A 22686-nucleotide genomic window follows, 5' to 3' on the forward strand; every position below is an offset into this window, starting at 1 on the left:
GTTGCTGTTTAGAACACTCAGGACTGTGTTTTGCTGCAGATTTGTCATGGTTAATGAATGTTGCTGTAGCAGTCAATCATGTACTCTAAATACTGTCACGCTTTTTTTAAAAAGCCTCAGTCATGAGCCATGACAGAAAAATAAACAAATAAATATAAAGCTAAAAAACTCTTTCACTGAGCAGCTACACTATGCAGAATCCCCCGGGAAGGCTAAAGGAGGCCAGAATAAATGATAATATAAGTGCTGTGGACGTCGGGAAGCAAGGATGGTGTATGAACGTGGAGGTTCTGGAGAAAAAAAATACATACACACGCACACACACACACACACACACACACACACACATACTGGGGTGCACACTCCAGTGGAAAAATTGGCAATATTAGTAGCCTCAAGGTGCAATTTCCTGGAGTAGTGAGATTGACAAGTCAGTACTAAATGCTGTTAATTTAACTAACTTCAGATTAATGGTAGAGTCTGCTATGACTGAAGCCCTCAAACACAGTCTCATTATAGCCTTGCTGGGAAGGTCCTAAATATAGGCATTGACAGTTTAAAACAAATTCGTATACATTTGTGTATTTTTAGACATAGGTTAGGCGTCAGAGTTTGTGTCACAGTTTTCAGGTTGATTAATTGACCCAGTAACTGCACCCTTTACCCACTGCCCCCCTTCTTCTTCCACTCCAAATTATAGAGAAAATGGGGGAATTGTCCTTGTTAAGTTATTCAGTGAGCCTTTTATTGTAAGCCTGATGTTTGAATTGCATGCATGCGTCAACACTTGGGTGATAGACACATGATTTATAAAAATAAATTTTTCTAATACTATGAAATCCCTCCTATTAATTTTTATATCCACAACTGTTATTACTGGTGTGAATTCCAGGTGGCATTTAAGATGGACAGCTTCTCTTGAGCTACGCTGGGTTCCCCTTGACATTTTTCCTGCTTTCACCAGCAGAACACATGTTACTTCTGTACCTTCCTTTTCTCCTAGGCTTTAGACTTGATGCAATTCCACTTTGTGATAAAGCTTGCTGTCTCTTCAGATACTTACCAGGGGGATTTGTGGACTTTTACAGCTAGGTCAGCTTCCCAAGATTATTTCTATCCCTGTGCTCCTTAAACAGGGATACTTAAACTTCATCATAATTTCTTGGTAGTAATGATTATTGAAGTAGAGATTCACCTATTGATCCCACAGTATGAGTATTTATGTCTTCCTGGAGTGTTGAATTTTATTTGCAGATTTTGTTGGAAATATCATTTAGAAATAAGAAATGAACATGCTTAATGTGGAGGAGAATGGAAAGTGTTTCTAAAAACTGGAGATTTTGTAAAAAGAGAAATTGTATAGAAATCTCCCTCTTTTGGGGGTTCATTCCTCAGGTGTCCTTGAAGCTATACTTACTCGCCTCTGTTGTTGGGGGTAATTGTATAGACAAGTCAGAGAGGCACTGATTGAGTTAGTGGTTTCCAGCCATTTCACAGAGCAAATCTTTATTTTTTCCCCCTATGGACTTTTTAATAGCTTAATAAAACACTCTTTTGAAAGCTTTTTTTTTTTTGCCACCAAACCAGCTGACTTACAAAATAATCATGTTTCTCTCTATTATTAATGACCTATTTTAACTGCCAATAGAAGCATCTGCTCAGATGAGATAATCAACCCAACTGAGTTAATATATTTTAAGCAGAAGCAAATTAATATGATAATTATATTAGAGTGGGTAATTTTATCTGGAATAATAGTGTGATGGGGTAGGCTGTTTGACACCTTGGAAATAGTTTTGGGAACCACATTTCTGTTTTTTTTTTTTTTTTTTTTTTATTCCAGTATGGGAAGCTTTACAATCTCCTTATTTTAAACATGAAGAAACTGAGATCACGGAAGTTGGGATGACTTAAGCCACAATTTTCTTAAAAATCTTAAAGACCTCAGGGAACTTTCTCTAAACCAAATGGAAGATAAACCGACCTATTACATTGTAATTTTTCCAGTCACTATTTGGCATGAAATAGATGAACTCATTTTGGCTGGCTGGTTGGACTTACAAAATAGAAAGCTTATGTTTATTTTATAATTGTTTTTCCTGCCATAATTTCATAATTGTTTTTCACTTTCATTTTTTTTTTGGGGGGGGAGGGTCCATCCATTCCCTTTCACTTCCACCCACTGGGTATTTCCCTTTGAGCTCAGCACTCTCAAACTTTTTTCAGGGTTTGGCCTTTTCTCTCATTGCAGTTGGTCCCCTGTCCAGCCAAGCAACTATCCCTCTGAGCAGCTATAGCCAGCACAATAGAGGGTCTGTGGGTGTGTGGTGAGCAGTCCGGCTGGCAAGACCACTCTGCAGCTCCTGAAACAGGCTCCTTGCTATTGTGGTGTTTAATTATCAACAGCGTTTCTACCACCCAATGCTTCTGAGTGGGTATTTGTTATAAGACCTACCCAGCTAATTAACTGTGGGAGGGGTTGGAGGAGGGCTGGGAACTTGGTGTTCAAAGAATACAATTACGGTTACTGTTTAAATCCTGAGATAAATAATGATCAGGGACTGAATGGGTTTTCTTCACCATCAGAATCTAATGTATGGATTGCCAACTACTTACTATTTCTTAATTATACCCTTGCCCTGAAATTGGTGAATTTGGGCCTGGTTGATAATTGTTTAAAACTTGAAAGTATAATGAGGGTAAAATATAAACCAATTTTAATCTTTAATTGAGGATTTTAGGGAACAATTTACTTGGCTTGCTTGAAAAAATGGAAAAAATAGACACATTTGCACATTATTAATGATATGCCATTTTGCAATTTAGTAGCAGCTTTTCTATTATTATTATTAGCATTTTCCTCTTTTATTGATGAGAAGGGAAGCACTAATATAATCATTTAACCTCAGCGACAGAAGGATTCTTACAAGCAACTTTAGGTTTGCTAAACCTTAGGTTGCCTAACCCATGGCACCCTTGGCCTTGTCTGATCTTCTTCATGAGGGGACCTCAATGTTCATCAAAGTAGTCTCACCTACTGTCACCCAATTCTGAATTTAAATCCTGAAATCTATTTTCCTATTACTTTTCAAAGTGGAGGCAATTCTTAAAACGGCTTTGGCATTTTGTAGATCAAGCACTATGCCTAACAAATACATCATGCTACCAGTTACTCTGCCATATTCAGCCTCAGTATCCCATCTGTAAAACTGGCATAATAATGGCACCCATCTTATAAGATGCAATAAATTAATGATAATCTTTACATAGAAGGCTCTGAGTGGAGGTTTATATTATTATTGTTATACACATTGAGTTTATACTTTTAGAGACACATAATTATGAATCAGAATACTTTTTTAGGTAACAGTTTGGTATTTTCCATTAAAAATCTCTTGCTTCAGATAAAAATGTTCTATTCTGCTACTACTTAGCAATATAATATATACTCATAAGTGGTGTCAATTTCAACTCTGTTATTTCAAAGGCGAAAACAAGATCACTTAAGCATAAACCTGTACTGTAAGTCAGTATCCCCTTGGCAGCCAAGAAGAGCAGTTAATAAAATTTATCCTTGCTGATCATAAGTGTAATACAACTTTACAACTGACTTGGTTTAAGGTAGGAAAATCAAAAGAAGTAAGGTATTAGGTATACTAATGATTAAATTATGTTAAATTAAGAAAACCTTATAGTAGAAAAATGCAAAATCTAAGTAGCAATTTTATCTATCCTGATAAGGTTCAGAACTCAAAGCCTTGGCTTCACTTAGGTCTCAACCTGTTGTCTTGTTTTAGTTTTTTCCCAAGAGAATATGGTTCCAAGAAGGTTTTAGAGATCGGGAGAGTAAATATTTCATTTTCATTGCTATGGAGCTTTCTTCTAAAACTCAATACACCTGGACATGGGCTTTGAAATACCATTCCCCTCTTCTTTCTAGCAGAACACGGATTCACAAAGTCCCTATTAGATAAATTAGGATGTAACTAGTGATTCTTCAGGAAGGCGATACTGATGACACAGAGGGGCACTTCCTGCCCAGGTCTCATCAAACTCAAAAGGGAAGCACACATCTTCTCAAAAACAGACATGGAAAAACACTTAAGAGAATTGTTTAGGAAACCCAAAGCAGATTACTCAATGGTATCATGTGGGGGTTAAGTATGAAACATGACAACCATATCTTCTGCCAATATTTTCAGCACAGTCTATGGATATATAGTGTGAACCCTATCATTTAAAAATTTCCTGGTGATGTTTAGGGGAAAAAAAAGAGAAGTATGTGAAATTAGCTTTAATAATGTATTTTGGTTAATATATCCAAAATGTTGTCATTTCAACAAGTAATCAATGTAAAAATTATTATTTAGGTACTTTATATTTTTTTGAACTGAGCCTTTGAATGCCAGTATAAATTTTATATTTAGAACAAATTTCAATTTGGAGTAGACATGTTTCTTTTTAATTTTATTTCATAGTAAACCAACAATTTGTAATTGTATCGATGGATACAAAATGATGATACAATGTGGAATGATTAAATCCAGCTAATTGACTTAGCCATTGTCTGAAATGCTTATTTTTTGATGAGAATATTTGAAATGTACTATATCTTTTTTAAAAACATTTTTTAAATTGTAAATGGATATATCTACTTATTTATTTTTATGTGGTGCTGAGGATCGAACCCAGTACCTCACTCGTGCGAGACAAGTGTTCCACCACTGAGCCCCAGCCCCAGCCCTGAAATGTACTATTTAGAAATTTAAAAATGTACAATGCAATGTTAACTATATTCACCACCCTATGCAATAGATTGAAAAATAATTCCTCTAACAGATTTTATATTCTTTGACCATCATTTCTCCTTTCTCCTCACCTCACCCTAAATTTCTCTAGCCACTATTCTGCTCTGTTTTGATGAGTTTGATTATTTTATATTGCTCATATAAATGAGATAAAGTAGTATTTGTCTTTTTGTTCTGGTTTATTTTACTTAGTACGATAATTCGCCAGTTCCATAAATATTGTCACAAATGACAGAGTTTCCTTCTTTGTAGAGGCAGATTAGTATTCCATTTATATATGTATATATGTTTATATGCCAGTGTTTTCATCTCTTCGTTTGTTTCTGATGGACACTTAGGTTGGTTCTATAACTTAGCTAATGTAAATAATAGTGTAATAAACATGGGACTGCAGAAATGTCTTTGACAAACAGATTTAAAATCTTTTGGGTAAATTCCCAGAAGTGGGATTGTTGGATCATATGTTAATTAAATTAATTAATTAATTATGCTAAGGATCAAACACAGGGTCTAAACACACACTCTCCCACTGAGCTACATCTCTAGCACTATTTTTAATTTTTTGAGGAAACTTTGTATAGTTTTCCACAATGGCTGCACTGATTTATATTCCTGTCAATAATGTACAAGGGTTTCCTTTTCTTCACATCTCCAGCAGTGCTTATGTATTTATTTATTTATTTATGTCTTTTTGAAGGTAGCAATTCTGACAAGGTATGAGATATCTCATTGTGATTCTAATTTGCATTTCCCTAAATATTAATGGTTTGAGTATTTTTTTTCATATGACTGCTGGTCATTTACATGCCCTATTTTAAATGTGTATCCAGGTTTCTTATCAATTTTAAAATTAGCTTTTTAAAAAAAATTATTTTTTTCTGCTATTGAGCTGATTGAGTTTCTTATATATTTTGGATATTAACCCCTTATTAGATGTGTAATTTGCAAATATCTCCCATTCCATTGATGATATCTCTTCACTGTTAATTGTTTCCTTTGATATGCAGAAACTTTTAGTTTGATGTAGTCCCATTTTGTATTTTTAATTTTGCTGCCTATTCTTTTGGGGCCAAATTAATTGTCCTGATCAAGATCATGCAGTATTTCCCCTATGTTTTCCTCTACTAGTTTATTGTTTATGGTTTTACATTTCAGTATTTAATACATTTTGCATTGACTTTGTGCATGTTTCAATTTCATTCTTCTGCTGAGAGCTTGCCTCCAAAGGGGTACCCAGTGACCTCTATCTACTGGTGTTTACACCCTTATGTGTTTCACTCTTGCAAGTCTGTGCGATCCAAAACCCACTGAAATGATAGAATTCCACTCCTGAGATTGGGTTATAAAAGATACTGCTCTCACCTTGGTTGCTCTCTTCCTTTTTCTCTTTCTCAGATCTGTTTCTTAGATCTGTTGAAATCTGACTGCCATGCCATACAACAGTCATAAGGAGACGCCCATATAGTGGGGAATGTGGGCTCCTTTCCAGTTGCTGCTCTATGTAGGTGTAGAAGTAGATCCTCCAGCTCCATCAGACCTAGTGATGACAGCAATCCCCTGGGCTACCTGAGCCAGAGCCACCTGCTGAATTCATTTCCACATTTCTGACCCACCTAAACTGTGTGAGGGAGATGTTTGTCACCCTCAACTCCTACATTTTTGGATAATTCATTACACAATAATATAAAACTAATATACATGGACATATTAATTATCATCTTCATTTTATAAATGAACGGAGGCACAGGAGTTTAAGGAATTTTTTCATTGCTACAAATATCAGATATGGAATTTGAAGCCAAAACTCCCTGAGTTCAGAAATTTAATATTTAGACCTTGCAAAAGATGAAATTTAAAAATTTCACTCCCAATTTTTTTCTGTTGTTGGTGATGGTGGGGGGGGGGTGTATGTGTGTGTTTTGAAGCTCATGGGGGAAAGTCTGGATACCTTCCAAACTGATATCAGCAATTATGTTGGGGGAGTTTAGGGATGGACACTAGTTCCTAAGTGTGTGCCTGTGTATGTGCGGAGAAGTGGATTAGGCATTCAATGACATCTTTTAACTTCATCTGTAATGTCTTCATTTTTGACAAGGAGAATATATTCTGTGTTGAGTGTATGCATGTGTACATATATATACATATATATAACAGATTAAAGACAGATGAAAGAAAAGACAACTATCAAAAAAAGGAAATCCTGCCATTTGTAACAACATGAATGAACCTGAAGGACATTATGCAGTGAACTAAGCCAGACACAGAAAGACAAATACCACAGGATCACATGTAATATAGTATCTAAAAATGCTAAATTCAAGGCAATAGGGCATAGAATGGTGGTTGCCAGCCACTGGCGGGAAATGTGAGGATTAGTTAGTAAAGTAATCCCTAAATAAGAAATAATGGATTCATATCCCTAAAGAGAATAGTAGCCTTGGGATTTGCTCAGTTCAATTAAACAAATATTGCCCACTGTTGACCAGAAATAAAATGATGAATGAGACAGACAGGCCCTACTCTTGATGGAGTTTACATTCTAATGCAGGGAAGGCAGAAAATAAACAAATAAAAACACTGGGAAAAACAGTGCTATGAGTGCTATGCTAGAAAATTATAATAGAATGATGTGATTCAGATGTTGGACTTGATGGTCAGAAAAAACCTATCTTGAAGATACCATATTTGAGCTGAAACATAAATGTTAAGGAGTTGACCATGTAATATTCAAGATTAAAAACCTCAAGGTAGAGGGGACAGCTAGTGCAAAGGCCCTGTGATAGAATGGCTTAGCATGTTGAAGGAACATAAAAGTGGTTGGTGTGGGTGAGTGGCATACAACAAGAAATGTGGCTCGAGGAACAGATTGGTAAGTCAGGGTGAGGTTTATATCCCAGTTTTAATGAAGCCGATAAAAATATGGCATTATGTAAAAATGTGAATATGTAACAGATGTGATTCTGCAATCTGTATTTGGGGTGAAAACGGGAGTTCAAAACACAATTTGAGTCAAATGTATGAAAGATGATATATCATGAGCTATGTAATGCTTTAAATAATCAATAAAAAAAAGAAAAAAAATAAAATAAAGTTGCTACATCTTTCAATAAAAAAGTATCTTTTTTTAAAAAAATATATCTGGGACTTATTCTTGAGACCTGCTTAAGGCTCATTCTTTACGTGTCCTTAATGGTTGCCAATCTCTGTCCTTTGAGGGTGGATTTGGTTTCAGGAAACCTCTCAACGTCATCTGAGGCCCAGACGGGTGAACATGAAGAGTGATGACGTTGGGCAATGCTGTTTTGGAACAAAAATCAGGTGTGTAAGCAGTGAGTCTGACTTTCTTATGAACAGACTCTGAGGACAATTCCTAAAGTGTTTGGAGCAATGGCAGCATTGTTGGATGGAGTGTGGGGTCTCCCAGGAGGACCATATTGAAGGATAACATTCACTTGGGTTGTAGACTTTCTGCTGTGTTTGTTTACATAAAGCCAGCCTCATTAGTTTATAGTCACACCTTTTAGACACGGCCTGAACCAGTCCCAGCACTAACACAAGCCCCCAGCTACTGCAGGAGTGAGGGGTGCATCCTGACCAGCTTGCCAAGATTGTAATGCTGGTGTCCACTCCATCCCTGGATGACAGCTGCTCTACAGTCACATTTTATGAAGTAGCTGAACATAGGGAATTCTAGGTGACACTTCCTGTTTCCACAGGCAGCATCAAGAGAGATGGTGAGAGAGAAGAGCTCACTGAGACATGCAGTGGAAGGCAAGGGGGTCTGGAGAGACAGGAGAACTCACTAAGGGAAAGGTCAGGTCTAAGGTGGAGGAGTACTTAGCTATTCTCACAGGTCTGTGTTAATACTGCCAAAATGCAAACACCAGGCTTCATTGAAAACCCCCAGCAGTAACTGGAATACCCCAGCAGCAGGCAAGAGTGCCTCCAATTCTAAATTACTAGATGACTTCCAGGCATTTCCCCATGCACTGTGTATATGTATGTATGTCAATTGCACACACATGTGTGGACATACATATACAGAACTCAGTATCTGTGATTCCCAGCAAAATAAGATGGGCTACTACAAAGACTGAGGTTTCACCTGAGATTTTCTGAGAATCCACTATGTCCTAGGTACTAGGATCCAAGGATAAGATCAAACACACATGAGTGACCAGATTCATAAATAGTAGACACCCAGAGGAGCTAGTTTCTTTAGTGTTTCTAGGACCTTACTGATGCCAAACCAATGGCAGCCTCAGAAAGGCAAGGCCCTCATTGATAATTTAGCAATACTGCCTGGAGACTGTTGAACTGTGATTGCAGGGTAGGGGCAAAATATGAGTTAGTTAGAAAAAGGGAGGAGTGTGTGACTGGGGGTTTTTATACAGAGATATATTGATTTTCTCAAATAGCAGCTGTTCAATTGATCATGAATCACAGTGACTGGGAAATGCTCAGTGGCATAGCTGCAGGTGTCTTGTGATCCCTTCTTTCAGATTCTGTGCCTGTTTCCTAGGCTCAGCACCACAGTCTGCAGGGTAGTACTTGGGATTCTACTTCAATAATGGCTGATGTTTGCTTCTGTGGATACGAGTATTACAATAGCCAGCTCCCCATTCCTGGTTTCACTTTCCACAATTTCAGTTACCCTTGGCCAAGTGTAGTCCAAATATATCAAATGAAAAATTCCAGAAGTAAGTAATTCATAAGTTTTAAATTACATGTTGTTCTGAGTAGTGTGATAAAATCTCATACTGTCCTGCTCTATACCACCAGAATGAGAATCATCTCTTTGCCTATTGTATCCATGCTGTATACACTATCAACCTGTTAGTCACTTTGTAATGGTCTTAGTAATCAGATCAGTTGTCATGATACTGCAGTAATTTTGTTCTAGTAACCCTTATTTTACTTAATAATTATCCCAAAATACAATAGTAATGATGTTTGATCATTATAATTGTTTTATTTTATTTTATAATTGTTTTATTTTGTTATTGTTGTTGCTAATCTGTTACTGTGCCTAACTCATACATTAAACTTTATTATAGGTATGTATGTATAGGAAAGAGAGTTTGTATAGGGGTTGATGCTATCTGTAGTTCGAAGCATCCACTAAGGGTCTTGGAACATATCCTCTGGATAATGAGAGATGGTTGTACTTTGTGTTACTTGCTTGCAGGTGGGAGGAACTGAAGACAGTTACTGGATAAAGATAGCAAATTCATCTAACTATTGGGCTGGGGTTCTATATATAACCTCAGAGGAATATGCAGCTGTGGATGGCAGCTTCTTGGGCTTTTCTTATGAGTAAGGAAATGTGCCTGGTTGAGTATCAAGCCATGTTTGTAAAGAATACCTCCATCTAGTTCTGTGATCGAGGGGCTAAAGGCAGGTCTGACCAGTGGCTTTGGAAGTAAATCCCTAAACCAAACTGTGTCATTGTGATTCTTTTTACAGAGGACTTTCTTCTGAATTGTGTTAGGATCCTTGGTTGGCATAGTGAAAAGAGTATAGGGCTAGTTTTCAGAATGAAATGCATAGGGGAAGGAAGTAAATAAAATTAGCTATATTAGAAACCATTTTCTCTGTTTTAAAATACTTGATAGTCATTAGAGGAGCAGATGGAGAACCAGGGAAGAAAGGAACTGAACATCTCTTGTATAACAGTGAATTTGCTAAAGCTTTTCTACAAAAACCAAAGCACTGGTACAGATGACCTGGGTTCAAATCATGACTCCACCACCTGTTAGCTTCTTTATGTTAGGTAAACTATTTAACTTTTTTTATTCTATTATTTTTTGCTGGTAAAATTAGAAAAACAACTCCTACCTCACAAGCCAGTTGTGGAGATCAGGTGAGAAGATGTAGACAAAAGCATTTTTTTTTTCTGTGTGTAAAAACAGTATAAGAACTCAAGGTCTCATTCTTGTTTTTCTTATATCTTGTTTCTCCCACTTCTTGGGAATGGTTTGTAGTAGGTGTTTGCTTGTAACATTGTGGCTGGTTTTTCTCTTGGGCAAGCTCATACTTATGAACAGAAGCAATTCTATTTCTTTTGGACTTGGTATAGAAAGTATCAAAACTGGGCTGGGGTTGTGGCTCTGCGGTAGAGCACTCGCCTAGCACATGCAAGGCCCTGGGTTCGATTCTCAACACCACAAAAAAATAAATAAATAAAGATATTGTGTCCGACTAAAAAATAAATATTTTTAAAAAAAGAAAGTATAAAAACTCCCCAAAACAGTGTGTTCTTCTATCCTGTCAATCTCCAACACAAATGGCACCTCAGTTACAGAACAGAACAAAGAAATGCACCATAGGATTTTAGGGAACATCACACAGGGAAAGATGTGGGCTTCTAGTAGCCACTGCCCCACATACTGGTTACCTAGAAAGTCAGTGAGTTTGTGTAGGATCCCAGGTATTCACATCCCACAGATGGGGACTTGAGTCCCTGACATCCCTGTTTATTGCTAGATGTGTGACCTTTGCTCGGTCACATAACCTGAAAGAATTATAGATTTCTTATCTGCAAAATTGAATTGAGATATCATAATGATGGGTAAATGTAAACACCAGAGATACTGTGTATGCAGACTTCATAGGCTCTCAATCAATATTCCTTTGCCATTTTTTTAACACATGTGTCAGTCAGTCTATGTGTGGTATTATCTCTTTGACTTCTTGGGTGGTCCTGGTGACTTAGGTGTCATATTTCATAGCTGAAGCCTGGGCTTATCTCTCACTCTCTGTCCTTTGCAACTTTGTAATGATAATGTGCTTATCTTCCCAGAGAAAATAGGGAAGGCTTAACTAGATAGTTATTCCTCAAGTTCAGTTATGGAGGTTCATTTATGCACATGGGGGCTTTGGGGGGTTAGAAGTCTTACTGTTCTCAGGGAAAATGCAGAATTCATCACAGTGTCTCAGGTAAGTAGGACTAATGTTTCATCCAACCCAGTGCAGGACGGCTGAGGAAACTTCTGGATGAATAGTCCCCTTGTTCCTATAGAATGGGGCTAAGTCTGCTTTCTCCATGGTCAGACCTTCTGATTCTCTCTCCATCCCTCTCTCACTGAATCTCCAGGACAGACATTATTGCAAAATGAATCAGAAGGCAACAAAAGTGACCTTTTGATTTATTCCATCCTTATTTGCCATCCCTCCAAAACCTCTAGTTTCACCAGAAAAGGAGCAACACTTAGACTATGGAGTGCTTTTGAGGAGCCCAAATACTATTGAACCCAAATCCTCACTCTCTCTGACATGGATGTGGTAAGCTTAACATTTTTCAAATAAAGAATTTTCTGATATAAGGATCTGCCTCCATATCCAGTCTTTGGGTAGTAGTGGTTTATGAAATGTAGGAGTAGAGATGTGTTCTCAAATTATATAGTCACTTACTTCTCTTTCAGCCTTTTGGGTCTCCCTACTTGGAAATAAGTGAAGCAGTATTAAAGAAACTAACAGTTAGAAGTGTTTACTTTTTTTCTTTTAGGAAACATAAAAAACAGTCGCAAAGAGCCACTGTGGTCATTAGGTCAGAGAGTTTGCACCAAGGAGAATGTGAGTATCTATCCCAAAATGTTGTTTTGAGGATTAAAGGAGTCAATACATGTAAAGTACTCAGAATAGTGCCTGGCACAGACTGATGCTATATGGTATTACCTGTACAATTCTGGGCAGGGTCTGCCACTGGCCCCTGAGCAGCTGCCTCTGCAGTTACTATCACAGATTCTACTTGGAAGCAGATTCAGAAAGAAGCCAGTCACAAAAGGCCATGAGGTTTCTTTTGGGAATGATGAAGTTCTAAAACTGACTGTGGTGATGTCTTCATGACTGTGCATATTCTAAAGATAATCAAATTAGGGGACTGGCCTGCGATCCGCGGACGGGAGAGCCGCGGAGGTAACGGGTCCGGACGCGGACGGCGGCGGCGGCGGCGGCGGCGGCGGCAGCAGCAGCGGCTTTCTGCATGGGCGGAGGCGGCGGCAGGAGTGGCGAGCATGGCCCGCGCAGCGCCCAGCGCTGATTGAGGGTCTTGCTAAGTTACTGACACTGGCCTTGCACTTGATTCTCCTGCCTCGGCCTCCCTAGCTGCTCTTTTTCTTTAAGGAGAGTGAGACCTGGGGTACCAGTCTTGGAGGTTGGTTCCTTCTTGGCATCCTTCATAGAAGGGCAGCTCTCCTGGAGGAAGGCTGTTCTCATAGCTAAGGAACACTGTGTGGTGGGGAAATTGGAAGGGTTGCAAGGAGCCCTGAAAACAGAGCAGCCCGGACACCGGTTGGAACACGGAGGAGGACAGCAGCCGCCATCTTGGAGAGCTGATGCAATCATCCCTGTTTTCTACTGATCTCAGCTCATTCAACTAGGGAACAGGTGATTCCAGGCTGGTATTTGCCTGCGTCTCGCAGACAGATCGCTCAGGCTCGGGACTGGAGAACCTGAGGAGAATACTCTTCGGGGCTCACCCCTGGCAAGGCGGGCGCCGGACTTTGAGCGGCCAGATTCTAGCTCCCCGGGTTGCTTTGGCCCAGGGCGGGGGATCCTTCGGGGACTCCAACTCCCGGAACAGTTTTAGCCCGGGGCTAGGGAGCCCGCGGGGACTGCGTCTTTGACCCTGCCCCTGGCGGAGCGTACACTGAGCTGGGAGAGGTTGGAGCGGCCAGGCTCGGGCACCCGGGGCTGCTTGGACCTGAGGCTGGGGTACCTCTGTGGAGCCTGCTCCTAGCAGAGTGTGGCAGGGATCGGAGAGGCTGGGTTCTGGCTCCCGTAGCTGCTTGAGCCCAGGGCCGGGGAACCTGCGGGGACCGCGAGCAGAGGCCAGCTACAAGTGAAACTTGCGACGAGGGGCAGCGGGACTCTGACTCCCGGAACAGTTTTGGCCCGGGGCTGGGGAGCCCGCGGGAACTGCATCTTTGACTCTGCTCCCAGCGGAGCATGCACCGAGCAGGGAGAGTCTGGTGCGGCCAGGCTTGGGCTCCCGGGGCTGTTTTGGCCTGGGGTTGGGGAACCCGCGGCGGTTGCTCTGTGGAGCCTGCTCCTAGCAGAACGTGTCGGGGATCGGAGAGGCCGGCTCCTGGCTCCCAAAGCTGCTCTGGCTCAGGGTTGGGGATCCTACAGGGACTGCTTCTTGGTCCGGGTCCTGCTGGGTGCTGCGGGGGCCTGGGGGGCAGAGTGGAGCTCCCACCTGCGCCCAGAGCAGGCTAAGGGACCCACCGGTGTGGTATCACGACACCCCAACTGCAGCTGGGGCCGAGGAGAGTAGCCGCCCACGCCTGGAACAGGACCAGCGACCCGACGGCAGGGTAGCCAAGTCACCCCATTTGGAGTGGAGGCCGTGAAGAGCCGCCGTCTGACCCTGCAAGGTAGGCAGACCTGCGTCCCACTGGCAGGACAGGCTCGGCAGCCTGCCAGTGTGGTGGACAAGTAGCATCGAGGCAGTCACGTCACACTGGTTGGAGTGGGGGTTGAACAGAGCCGCCGCCAGTGTCCGGAAAAGGCCCAGCGACCCATTGGAGAGGCAGTTAGGTACCCCCACTGGGAGTGGGGGCTGAGCAGAACTGCCGCCCAAGCCCGCAAGGTAGGCAGATCTGAGACCCACCAGCGGAACAGGCTTAGAGGCCGACCAGCGTGGTAGACACGTCACACCAATTGGAGTAGGGGTGGAGCAGAGCTGCCGCCCACATCCGGATCAGGACCAACGATCCGAGGACATGGTAGGAACGTCACCACAATTGGAGTGGGGGCAGAGTAGAGCAGCCACCTGTGCCCGCAGTGTGGGCAGACCTACGACCAACCAGTGTGGTAGATAGATCACCCTAATTAGAGGAGGAGCACAGCCACTACCCGCCCTACAAGAGAGATATCCCAACTATACAAGAGCAATATAAATAAATAGGGGGAAATTTTCAAAAACACAACAGTTTCACCAAGCAGAAAGAAACGCAAGCAATATGAAAAGACAAGGAAAGAAAGGTCCACAAGCAATGCAGGTCAACTCAACTCTAGAAGAGGTAATAGCTGCAACAGATGGAATGTCAGATAAAGAGTTCAGGATATACATGCTTCAGATGATCTGGAGTCTCAAGGAAGACATGAGACAGCAAAATCAGACAATGAAAGATCACATTGACAAGGAACTACAGAAACAAATCCAGGAAGTAAAAGATCAATTTCACAGGGAGTTAGAAGTAATAAAAAACAAACAAATAGAAATCCTAGAAATGCAGGAAGCAATAAACCAACTTAAAACCTCAATTGACAATACTACCAGCAGAATAGATCACTTAGAAGATAGAACATCAGACAATGAAGACAAAGTATTTCCACTTGAAAAGAACATAGACAGCTCAGCAAGACTGCTAAGAAACCATGAACAGAACATTCAAGAATTATGGGATAACATTAAAAGACCAAACTTAAGAGTCATTGGGATACAGGAAGGCACAGAGCTCCAAACTAAAGGAATAAACAATCTATTCAATGAAATAATACGAGAAAACTTCCCAGACTTGAAGAATGAAACAGAATCCCATATCCTAGAAGCCTACAGGACGCCGAAAGTGCAAAATCATAAGAGATCCACACCTAGACACATTATAATGAAGATGCCCAACATACAGAATAAGGAGATAATTTTAAAAGCTATAAGAGAAAGAAAGCAGATTACATTTAGGGGCAAACCAATCAGGATAACAGCTGATCTCTCAACACAGACTCTGAAAGCTAGAAGATCCTGGAATAACATTTTTCAAACACTGAAAGAAAATGGGTTCCAACCAAGAATCGTGTATCTGGCGAAATTAAGCTTCAGGATGGAAGATGAAATTAAAACCTTTCACGATAAACAAAAGTTAAAAGAATTCGCAGCTAGAAAACCATCTCTTAAAAAAATCCTTGGCAAAACATTACAGGAAGAGGAAACTGAAAATAACATTGAAAACCATCAGTGGGAGGTAGGACAGTAAAGGGGGGAAAGTAATCAAAGAGGAAAACTAATCAGGTTTAGTAACATAAATAAACAAATATGACTGGAGGAACAAACCAAATCTCAATAATAACCCTAAATGTTAATGGCTTAAACTCACCAATTAAGAGACACAGGCTAGTCGAATGGATCACAAAACAAGATCCAACAATATGTTGTCTACAGGAGACGCATTTGATAGGAAAAGATATACATAGACTGAAGGTGAAAGGCTAGGAAAAATCATTCCACTCATATGGACTGCGGAAACAAGCAGGAGTGCCCATACTCATATCAAACAAAATAGATTTCAAGCCAAAGTTAATCAAAAAGGATAAAGAGGGACACTACATACTGCTCAAGGGAACCATACACCAACAAGACATAACAATCATAAATATATATGCCCCAAACAATGGTGCAGCTACGTTCATCAAGCAAACTCTTCTCAAGTACAAGAGTCTAATAGACCACCATACAATAATCATGGGAGACTTCAACACACCTCTCTCACCACTGGACAGATCTTCCAAACAAAAGTTAAATAAGGAAACTATAGAACTCAACAACACAATTAACAACCTAGACTTAATTGACATATATAGAATATACCACCCAACATCAAGTAGTTACACTTTTTTCTCAGCAGCACATGGATCCTTCACAAAAATAGATCATATATTATGTCACAGGGCAACTCTTAGACAATATAAAGGAGTAGAAATAATACCATGCATCTTATCTGATCATAATGGAATGAAACTAAAAATCAACGATAAAAGAAGGAAGGAAAAATCATGTATCACTTGGAGAATGAACAATAGGTTACTGAATGATCAATGGGTTATAGAAGACATTAAGGAGGAAATTAAAAACTTCTTAGAGTTAAATGAAATCACAGACACAACATATCGGAATCTATGGGACACATTGAAAGCAGTTTTAAGAGGAAAATTCATTGCTTGGAGCACATTCCTTAAAAAAAGAAAAAACCAACAAATAAACGATCTCATATATCATCTCAAAATCCTAGAAAAAGAAGAGCAAAACAACAGCAAAAGAAGTAGAAGGCAAGAAATAATTAAAATCAGAGCTGAAATTAATGAAATCGAAACAAAAGAAACAATTGAAAAAACTGACAAAACCAAAAGTTGGTTCTTTGAAAAAATAAATAAAATCGACAGAACCTTAGCCATGCTAACGAAGAGAAGAAGAGAGAGAACCCAAATTACTAGCATACGGGATGAAAAAGGCAATATCACAACAGACACTTCAGAAATACAGAAGATAATCAGAAATTACTTTGAATCCTTATACTCCAATAAAATAGAAGATAGTGAAGGCATCAATAAATTTCTTAAGTCATATGATCTGCCCAGATTGAGTCAGGAAGATATAGACAGCCTAAACAGACCAATAACAATAGAGGAAATAGAAGAAACCATCAAAAGACTGCCAACTAAGAAAAGCCCAGGACCGGATGGGTATACAGCAGAGTTTTACAAAACCTTTAAAGAGGAACTAACACCAATACTTTTCAAGCTATTTCAGGAAATAGAAAAAGAGGGAGAACTTCCAAAGACATTCTACGAGGACAACATCACCCTGATACCTAAACTAGACAGAGACACTTCAAAGAAAGAAAACTACAGACCAATATCTCTAATGAACCTAGATGCAAAAATCCTCAATAAAATTCTGGCGAATCGGATTCAAAATCATATCAAAAAAATTATACACCATGATCAAGTAGGATTCATCCCTGGGATGCAAGGCTGGTTCAATATACGGAAATCAATAAATGTTATTCACCACATCAATAGACTTAAAAATAAGAACCATATGATCATCTCGATAGATGCAGAAAAAGCATTCGACAAAGTACAACATCCCTTTATGTTCAAAACTCTAGAAAAATTAGGGATAACAGGATCATACCTCAACATTGTAAAAGCAATCTATGATAAGCCACAGGCCAGCATCATTATGAATGGAGAAAAATTGAAGGCATTCCCTCTAAGATCTGGTACAAGACAGGGATGCCCTCTCTCACCACTTCTGTTCAACATAGTCCTCGAAATACTGGCCAGAGCAATTAGACAGACGAAAGAAATTAAAGGCATAAAAATAGGAAAAGAAGAACTTAAATTATCACTATTTGCAGACGATATGATTCTATACCTAACAGACCCAAAAGGGTCTACAAAGAAACTATTAGAGTTAATAAATGAATTCAGCAAAGTGGCAGGATATAAAATCAACGCGCATAAATCAAATGCATTCCTGTATATCAGCGACAAATCCTCTGAAACGGAAATGAGGACAACTACTCCATTCACAATATCCCCCCAAAAAATAAAATACTTGGGAATCAACCTAACAAAAGAGGTGAAAGACCTATACAATGAAAACTACAGAACCCTAAAGAGAGATATAGAAGAAGACCTCAGAAGATGGAAAAATATACCCTGTTCATGGATAGGCAGAACTAACATCATCAAAATGGCGATATTACCAAAAGTTCTCTATAAGTTCAATGCAATGCCAATCAAAATCCCAACAGCATTTCTTGTAGAAATAGATAAAACAATCAGGAAATTCATATGGAATAATAAAAGACCCAGAATAGCAAAAACAATGCTAAGCAGGAAGTGTGAATCAGGCGGTATAGTGATACCAGACTTCAAACTATACTACAGAGCAATAGTAACAAAAACAGCATGGTACTGGTACCAAAATAGGCGAGTGGACCAATGGTACAGAATAGAAGACACAGTAACCAATCCACAAAACTACAACTATCTTATATTTGATAAAGGGGCTAAAAGCATGCAATGGAGGAAGGATAGCATCTTCAACAAATGGTGCTGGGAAAACTGGAAATCCATTTGCATCAAAATGAAACTGAATCCCTTTCTCTCGCCATGCACAAAAGTTAACTCAAAATGGATCAAGGAGCTCGATATTAAATCAGAGACACGGCGTCTGATAGAAGAAAAAGTCGGCTATGATCTACATACTGTGGGGTCGGGCTCCAAATTCCTCAATAGGACGGACACCCATAGCGCAAGAGTTAACAACTAGAATCAACAAATGGGACTTACTCAAACTAAAAAGTTTTTTCTCAGCAAAAGAAACAATAAGAGAGATAAACAGGGAGCCTACATCCTGGGAACAAATCTTTACTCCACACACTTCAGATAGAGCCCTAATATCCACAGTATACAAAGAACTCAAAAAATTAGATAATAAGATAACAAATAACCCAATCAACAAATGGGCCAAGGACCTGAACAGACACTTCTCAGAGGAGGACATACAATCAATTAACAAGTACATGAAAAAATGCTCAACATCGCTAGGAGTCAGAGAAATGCAAATCAAAACCACCCTAAGATACCATCTCACTCCAGTAAGATTGGCAGCCATTAAGAAGTCCAACAACAACAAGTTCTGGCGAGGATGCGGGGAAATGGGTACACTTGTTCATTGTTGGTGGGACTGCAAAATGGTGCAGCCAATTTGGAAAGCAGTATGGAGATTTCTTGGAAAGCTGGGAATGGAACCACCATTTGACCCAGCTATTCCCCTTCTCGGTCTATTCCCTAAAGACCTAACAAGAGCATGCTACAGGGACACTGCTACATCGATGTTCATAGCAGCACAATTCACGATAGCAAGATTGTGGAACCAACCTAGAAGCCCTTCAATAGATGAATGGATTAAAAAAATGTGGCATTTATACACAATGGAGTATTACTCTGCAATAAGAAATGACAAAATCATAGAATTTGGAGGGAAATGGATGGCATTAGAGCAGATTATGCTAAGCGAAGCTAGCCAATCCTTAAAAAACAAATGCCAAATGTCTTCTTTGATATAAGGGGAGTAACCAAGGACAGGGTAGAGACGAAGAGCCTGAGAAGAAGATTAACATTAAACAGGGATGATAGGTGGGAGGGAAAGGGAGAGAGAAGGGAAATTGCATGGAATTGGAAGGTGAGCCTCAGGGTTATACACAATTACATATAAGAGGAAAGGAGGGGTAGGAGAAAAATTATATAAGTGGAAGAAACGATTTATAGTAGAGGGGGTGGAGAGAGAGAAGGGGAGGGGAGGGGAGGGGAGGGGAGGGGGGATAGTGGAGAATGGGATAGACAGCAGAATACATCAGTCACTAGAAAGGCAATTTGTAAATCAATGGAAATGTAACTGATGTGACACAGCAATCTGTATACGGGGTAAAAATGGGAGTTCATAACCCACTTGAATCAATCTGTGAAATATGGTATATTAAGAACCATGTAATGTTTTGAACAACCAACAATTAAAAAAAAAAACAAAAAAAAAAAACAGAGCAGCCCCACTGCTCTGCTCCTGGACAACAGGAAGCTGTCCTGAATGTTACCAGAGAGGAGCCACATCCTTTGGTGATGTGGCCCAACAAGAAAGGAAGGGCCAGGGTTCTACCCATGCTTGTTACCACTCCCCCCATGTGGATCATTAAATATTTGTTGAATGAAAAAAAAAAAGATAATCAAATTAAACAGATGAATTATATATGTGAGGATTATATCTTAATAAAGCATATATATGTATGTGCTTATTATAATATAATATTATTATACATATATAATATCTTAATAAATCGTGTGTGTGTGTGTGTGTTTAGAATTCTACCACTGGTCAACATCATGATCCTATTAGTCAAAGAAACCAGTGTCTGTCTACTTCTCTGTTACAATAGCCTCCTAACTGGTCTTACCATTCACAGCATCCTTGCCACTGTACTGACTCTAGCACCACTGTGATCTTTTCATGGACAGCAGACTATGGCATATATCTGCCTAAACTGTTCCACCACCTTCTTATCCCATTCAGTCATCAGTGTGAAACATTTTAGCATGGTCTCAAGGACCTGCTCAGTCGGGTCCTAGTGACTTCTTCCTTGGCCACTATGTTCCCATTTGATACTTTGCTATCTCCTTTGGCCTTCTTATTCTTGCAATACATTGATCTCATCCCTGCCTGCTCAACATCTTTCTATTTTCTACACAATATGCCCAGAATTTTACCCCCACATCTTCTTACGGATAATTTCTTTATATCATCTAGGACTTAACTAAAATATCATCAAACCAGAGAAGCTTTCCTTGTGTAAAAAGTGTAGTATGGTCTCCTCCCATCAATCTCTAGCCACTCATTAAAATTTTTTTTCATGGAATTTATCACTCTTTGAATTTACATTTTATCTATTTACATGCTTTTTGGAAGTCTCCTCCATTAGGAGGAGACAGTTTTTCTCTTTTACTACTGTTCTCCTAGTACCCAGAACAGTTCCCCGCACTCATTGCTTGTTGAATGAATGAATGAAGCCACAACATTAACTGTAGATACAGAAACAGAAACACATACGTACTCATTTTTTAAAAATATGTGTGTCTCCTACTCTGCATCATCTTTGGAAGTGTCTTACATATTTGAAAGCTTGGGATAAAATTCTTTTATCCCTTTTCAATATCATTCATCATATTGAATTAAAATGCAATTAAATGCTTAGACTGAAAAACACAATTGCTCTTTGCCTGAAAGTCCAGAAAATTTGTAAAGGGTTTCAGAGCCTTTGAGTAGGCAACCATTCTTACTTGGAAGATCAGCAATGGTTATTTCAGTAGTTTAAAGCAGAGATCTAGCTCTACTAGTAGGCAATTCTATTCTCAGGCTTACTTACAGTGTGGACTTTCTCTAGCTCCTGTCCTCAGAAGAATCCTAGCAATGGGCACATTGTTGGTCATGATGGCAATATCCAGGGGCGTTAGTCCCTCACTGTTAGGCGTGTTGAGGTCTAGCTCTTCTGGTGTGTACTGGTATAGGAGGAGCTGCACAGCATCAATGTCTTGCTGCTCAACTGCTTCAAACATGGCTTCGTTGCCCTGGAAATTCTGGAGAAGAGTGAAAGCAGGTTAGTATAGTTTGCTAGACCAGTGTGTCTTTGTGGCATAGCTATACTGAACTTTAAAGATTGCTTCAGGGACTATGTGCCCACTTATATACAGATAGTTGCATAACCAAGATTAATCCTAAGGTCTACCAAGTCAACACTGGATTGGACCTGCCCGTCTTCCTTCCTTCCTTCTTTCCTTCCTTCCTTCCTTCCTTTCCTTCCTTCCTTCCTTCCTTCCTTCCTTCCTTCCTTCCTTCCTTCCTTCCTTCCTTCCTTCCTTCCTTCTTCTTTCTTTCTTTCTTTCTTTCTTTCTTTCTTTCTTTCTTTCTTTCTTTCTTTCATTTGCTCTTTTTAGATATACATGACAGTACAATGTATTTTGACAAATTATTATGCATACATGGAGTATAAGTTATTCTAATTAGGATCCCATTCTTGTGGTCTCTGCTTACTTTCCAATGGGCATTGAACAGATATTATAAGTAGATGAACTGAGAAAATACTGCACTGTATAGCAGTGCTAGTTTGTAAGTAAGCACAAAATAAACATCTTAAACCAGTTCTCTGTGGAAAGAATAATGTTTGATAGGTCATTAAAAGATATTCTTGTGAAGAAAGTAGCATATAGTCAAATAAATATGGTAAACATTAGGTTAAACTAAGTCACTCAATTATTTACTGTAGGATATCTGATGTCAATTATTTTTACATGTGTTTTATTGTATTTAGCTCTACCTACACCTGGAATAGTGTGCTATAGAACACAGGTTGGGGAATGCTGGCATAGATAATGTCAGCACATGTAGTTTAATCAGGGCTGGTTTGATATGGAGAGTACAGTTTCTTTCAAGCTCATCTCCTTCCTCTCCATCTGCAAGTTTTATCATCCTTTGTCTTGACTTGTGGCAGTGACCTATCTGCTGCTACTCTTGGTCTCCTGTACTGTCACAAGAATA

The 22686-nt window shown here is 39.5% G+C and overlaps 1 protein-coding gene across 1 annotated transcript in view; it reads right to left on the reverse strand.

The window, feature by feature from the left end:
- Nucleotides 1-22686, reverse strand: part of ANKFN1 (ankyrin repeat and fibronectin type III domain containing 1) — a 249095-nt gene that overhangs the window by 118694 nt on the left and 107715 nt on the right. The window contains exon 4 of the mRNA XM_081272562.1: nucleotides 21518-21728. Coding sequence (XP_081128688.1) covers nucleotides 21518-21728 — 211 coding nt within the window. The remainder of the gene's footprint in view (nucleotides 1-21517; nucleotides 21729-22686) is intronic.

Source organism: Spermophilus citellus (assembly GCF_964194105.1).
Source record: "Spermophilus citellus genome assembly, chromosome: 17".
Taxonomy (NCBI): Eukaryota; Metazoa; Chordata; class Mammalia; order Rodentia; family Sciuridae; genus Spermophilus; species Spermophilus citellus.